Source organism: Stegastes partitus, unplaced genomic scaffold (assembly GCF_000690725.1).
Source record: "Stegastes partitus isolate 25-593 unplaced genomic scaffold, Stegastes_partitus-1.0.2 Scaffold1861, whole genome shotgun sequence".
Classification (NCBI taxonomy): Eukaryota; Metazoa; Chordata; class Actinopteri; family Pomacentridae; genus Stegastes; species Stegastes partitus.
Genome location: NW_007579592.1, coordinates 79068 through 83947, shown reverse-complemented (window position 1 = coordinate 83947; position 4880 = coordinate 79068). Strand labels below are relative to the sequence as shown.

The window sequence follows — 4880 nt, the reverse complement described above, 5'->3', positions numbered from 1 at the left end:
GACTTCTCACCAGCAGTAGTCCAGTAGGTGGGGTGGTAGGACAGGTATGAAGATGTGTTGCCAGTACATGGGGTATAACACAGCACTGAGTGCATGTACGCAAGATGTCAGCTACGCACACAAAATGGAGAGCAACTTCAACACACAACACACAATAAACACAAGCCTGTCTGTGTGGTTTGCAATAGGCCACATACTGTGGTCAGAGTGTGACTTCAAAATAGCACAATGGAGGCTATTTTAGCTGCAGTGTGTTTAGTTTCCAAGTAGCTGCATGCAGTAGTTTCTGTCTTCAGGGGGGTGAGGTGAATGGTAATGAGTAGGAGGTGTTGTTAGGAATATGAGAGTTTGTTAAAGCAGGTTTCCACAGGATGGACATGCTGTCAATGTCATACAGTAAAAATAGATCAACTAAAGCGTGTGTCTTACGGTGCTGAGCTTGCTGGCAAAGATGAGGATGCGTCTCTCGAACAGCATGCTGGCGTAGAGCTGAAGCAGGTTCCCCACATCTACTGCCACAATCAGCTCGGTCAGGTTCCTCTGGTAAACCCACAGACACACGAACACATCCGTTTGAATCGGTCATTTCAAATAATTCACCTGCTTTATAGGGTACCAGATAGAAATCCTGGGTTTAGATTAATCGAATACACTCACATTTTCAGGGATGGAAGGAAGACTTTTGGGGTCTGGAGCAATAAAATATGGAACCTGGTTGAAAGAAATGAAATAAATTATCATGGAGAATGTGGCAGGGCATTAATGGGAGTGTTTTTTCTTTCAGCAACATGGATAGATTAGTATCCTTAACCATATATATATATGTGCATTAAAGGCTGCAGGGCTATAATTTAGGATTTCATTCCAAAATTCTGTGCCATTAGATTAATCTGTTGTGAAAGCTAAAAAATGTAATAATAAAAAAAACTTAAAACTGCAATCCTTTATGCAATCTAACCTCAGTTTTGATACTGCTTTAACAGCAATTAAATGTATTTACACACTGTAATTACCTAAGTGGCAGAGTCCATCAAATGACCATAGTAAGCACAGGTGTAACCACAAAAGCCAGGACTTAAATGTTATGGATTACAATTGTACTTTCTCTGTTTTCACACAACAGAACCGTGTAAGATGAATTAATGTCTCTTTTAGGTCACTGACTACTTATTTTGGAATGAAACTCTTCAAATACAAAAATCCACAACCAGCTGCAGCTTCCAGTTATGTGGACGCATTTCTCAAAGGACAAAACATTTTGCTGTGGGGTCAGTAAAATCTGCTGTATTTGCAAATTGCAGATACTTCCTTTCAACTGTGTTAAAGGCCATATTAAATGTCAAATGTTAGTGCGACTTTGGCTTCAACATTTCATTGATTAGAAGGGTGAGTGACAGGGTTTTAGTCCACACACATCAGCTTTAGCCATCAAGCACACGCAGCTGAGGTTTTCCAGCAGGAGTTAGTCTGTATCTGCTCGACCGTGGATCCAGACCACGTGAACTCCTGTGGGACTCACCCCCTCTTGTCCCTCTGGGTGTCCAACAGGATGGGACACCTCTGTGCTGACCAACAGCTGCTCTCCCTCAGAAAAAGCACACAACAACTCTAACCACTGAAAGAGAACAGCCACAAAGTCGAGGGTGACTCCTGGTTCTCATTGTCTAAATAGAGATTTACCATTTGCAGAGTGACAGATCCATCTGCCAGCGGCACGGGCTGCTTGTAGAGTGCAGTCAGGAGCGCTTTCATCTCATTGGTCTGTTGAAGAGATGACGTAATCGTATTATTATTCATACAAGGGTGAGCGGAGGAGCATATTATACGCACAGGCACCTCACCTGGCCCTTTGAAAGGTAATCAGCCAAGCTGTTGAGGAGTTTGTAAAACACTTCGAACCATGGAAGATAACTGTAATCAAATTAATTGAAGATGCATGAAAGTTAGGTTTAAAAAAAAAAAAAAGCAGAGCCATGGTGCCAGAATGAATCCGTGCAGGACTGTACCTGAGGATGCAGAGGCAGGTATGTGTGCTGTTGGCGAGGCGACAGAAGCCAAAGCGCTGGCATCCCTCAAGGTCAGTCAGGACAAAAGTAAAGTGCTGCACGGCCACTGCATCCCTCGCTCTGAGCAGTGGATAAGTGAGGAACGAACGTGTGAAAAAAACAGGTTCCAAAGGTAACCTTGAAGCAGAACAGCCAGTTTACACTCACCTCTGTATGTCATAAGGGAAGCAGAACCTGGGTAATGTTTGGCAGGATTCCTAGAAAGTGGAGGGAGAATTTAGCATGCAAAATGAAAACTAAAAACATAAAAACACAGTTGATATTGGCTCTGTGAGGCTTTACTTGGCTCCCACAGACGATGTTACATACAGAGGTTTACCATGAATAAAGCTTCCAAGATTCTCGCCGTGCTAGTTTAGTAAATATTCAGGTTTGTTAGGTGTCTATGTAAATGTCTTTAGTCTAGGTAGTTTGGAATAGTATATAAAATTGTAGTTTCTTAACTCCAAAATTTGTGTTTGTTGGGTCACATTGCAGGGTTTTAACATTAATATCAAAGTTAGACAGGTTCAACCTCAATTTTTACTAAACAGCTATATCTGTATAATATGCATCATAGCATATTAGCTGTATTGTTGAAATTAGTCAGGTACGTTTGTGTAATATATAATATTGTATGGCCTTAACCTTGATCTTAGAACAGGACAGGTGACAGTGTATAATACATTATATTTTAAAATGTTACATTTTTAGGGTTTCAGCCATTTAAAAAAAATAAATAAATAAAAAATTGGACAGCTAATTTGTGTATAATATATAATATTCTAGGGTCATAACGTTAGTCGGGCAAATATTGTGGCGTCTTAACCTTAATAGTAAAAATAGTCAGGTAAATTTGTAATATGTATAATATTGTAATCTTAATATATTAATTAGACAGATAGATTTGTAGAATGTATAAAATTGTAAGATGTCAATGTTAAAATTTGCCAGGTAAATCTGTATACTATGTAATATTGTAGGGCCTTAACCTTATTATTAAAAATAGTCAGGCATATTTGTAGTATATACAGTAATGTAGAGCCTAAATTGTAATACTTAAATTAGACAGTCACATCTACAGTGTCTGTAATATTGCAGGGCTTTAGCCATGACATATGAATTAGCAGGTAAATCTGTGCAGCGTACAACATTAGAGGGTCTTAACTTTGTACACAAACCTGTTTGTAACTTTAATCTCATTTCACGATTTGAAGACACTTGTTAAAGAATAGTTTTCAACTATGGAACACCAACAATGGTTATTTGACTGGTGAGTATATTAAATGTTGCACGAAAAACAAAGTATTGAACAAATTAAAACTTTGGTACTGTTACAAGGGTGCAGTAATCACTGTGGGTAATAACAAGTTGCTATGATCGTTTTCACATGACAGCATATCTACAAACATTAGGTTTCGTGTCTCCAGCAGCAGGAGACATGAGCAGCTACCTCATCACTGAAGTCCTCTGGAAACTGAAACAGCACTCCAGGATCTGAAACATTAAAAAAAGAATGAATGAACATCAATGCTAATACTCCAAACAAACTCTACTTAGAAAACACTTAGTCCACACCATGGCAAAACATTTTACAAGGTGACAAAATAAAAATAAAATAATTGTGGCAAATTGCTAAAAGGTTCAACAGATGCATGATTTTTATGTCACCAACAAGCATTTAGTGTTTGACTCCTTCAGCTGCTGAGTTAGAGAGATCATTACCACAACATGTTCCCATCTGGTTCATGTGTCAGTAGACAGGCCGTGCGGTTTTTCTGATCACGTGACAGGAAGTATGAGCAACTCTCAGCGCAGCAGAAACACCTTCGTATACACTAATTCTGAACACTTTCCCATTTTGCCACCTGCAAATTAACTTTTTCTCATCATGTTTGGAGCCCATTTCAAATGCTGGTCTCATCAATGAAGTGTGTCATGTAAGAAAATGAGGAGATGAAGGTGGAACAATTTTAATCCGTTTTTTTCTGTTGTTGAGAAATAACTCTGCACATCTGAGTTGCTCTATAGGAGATGACAGATGTACAATGCTTGTGGGAATGCAGTGTTTTCAAATTCTGTGTGGACCAGTTGCGCTGCAGCGAAAGAAGACAGAGGCCTCACCTTTGTCTCTGGTTACAGGACAAGTTGCTTCAAAGAACCAGTAGAAGGTTCCTTCAGGGTTTTGTCTGACAGGAAAGAGATTCACAGCATTGATATGAGATTATACTTAGAATATGTCACCCAGCAAACACGCTGACATCAGTGCTGCCACATTCCAGTAAATCTGTTAAACATTTATTATTCAATTTCCCAAGCCTAAAATATTTTGATCACAAGTAAAAATAAACCTGAAACAAAGAAAAACTGATCGACCAGAGACAGATGATCCTACAGATGATCCTACAGTGAGACTAAGGTGTCACTAAAATTTTCAAAAACTGGTAATTTACGCGTAAAATAAAGGAACACTCTGCTTTGGACAAAAACAGGCCTACTAAGTATACAACAACTGATAGAGGGCAAGACAGTTGCTGCATGAAACTTCCTGTGCAGTTGCAAGAGGAAGTAATAAAAACCACAAGAACAGGCTGACGGGCAAAGTGATGGTGATGGAGATCGACAAACAAAAAAATGACATGATGAACTTACTTCAGTCTGGAGCCCATGCTGTCCGAATGTGACTCTGTCCATGTGTTTGTCCGGGAGGAAAGAGATCTTCAGCAGGTGTCAGATGAAGCTCATACCTCTGATGTAGCAGCGGTTTAACTGAATGCAGACAGCAGCAGAAGCAGCAGCCTGCACAATCAACGTCGGAGTGACAGAACACTTCCT

At 39.5% G+C, this 4880-nt stretch overlaps 1 protein-coding gene across 2 annotated transcripts in view; it reads right to left on the bottom strand.

The window, feature by feature from the left end:
* Nucleotides 1–4880, bottom strand: part of dennd1c (DENN domain containing 1C) — an 11198-nt gene extending 6318 nt beyond the window's left edge. Inside the window, exons 1-11 of one of the 2 annotated variants that reach the window (XM_008302717.1) lie at nt 4698–4880; nt 4170–4234; nt 3499–3542; nt 2214–2263; nt 2007–2126; nt 1842–1911; nt 1681–1761; nt 1520–1585; nt 658–711; nt 430–540; nt 11–111 (exon numbers count right to left, since the gene is read on the bottom strand). In XM_008302717.1, coding sequence (XP_008300939.1) covers nt 11–111; nt 430–540; nt 658–711; nt 1520–1585; nt 1681–1761; nt 1842–1911; nt 2007–2126; nt 2214–2263; nt 3499–3542; nt 4170–4234; nt 4698–4714 — 779 coding nt within the window. In that variant the 5' untranslated portion in view covers nt 4715–4880. The remainder of the gene's footprint in view (nt 1–10; nt 112–429; nt 541–657; nt 712–1519; nt 1586–1680; nt 1762–1841; nt 1912–2006; nt 2127–2213; nt 2264–3498; nt 3543–4169; nt 4235–4697) is intronic. The other variant, XM_008302718.1, reaches the window with a different exon arrangement.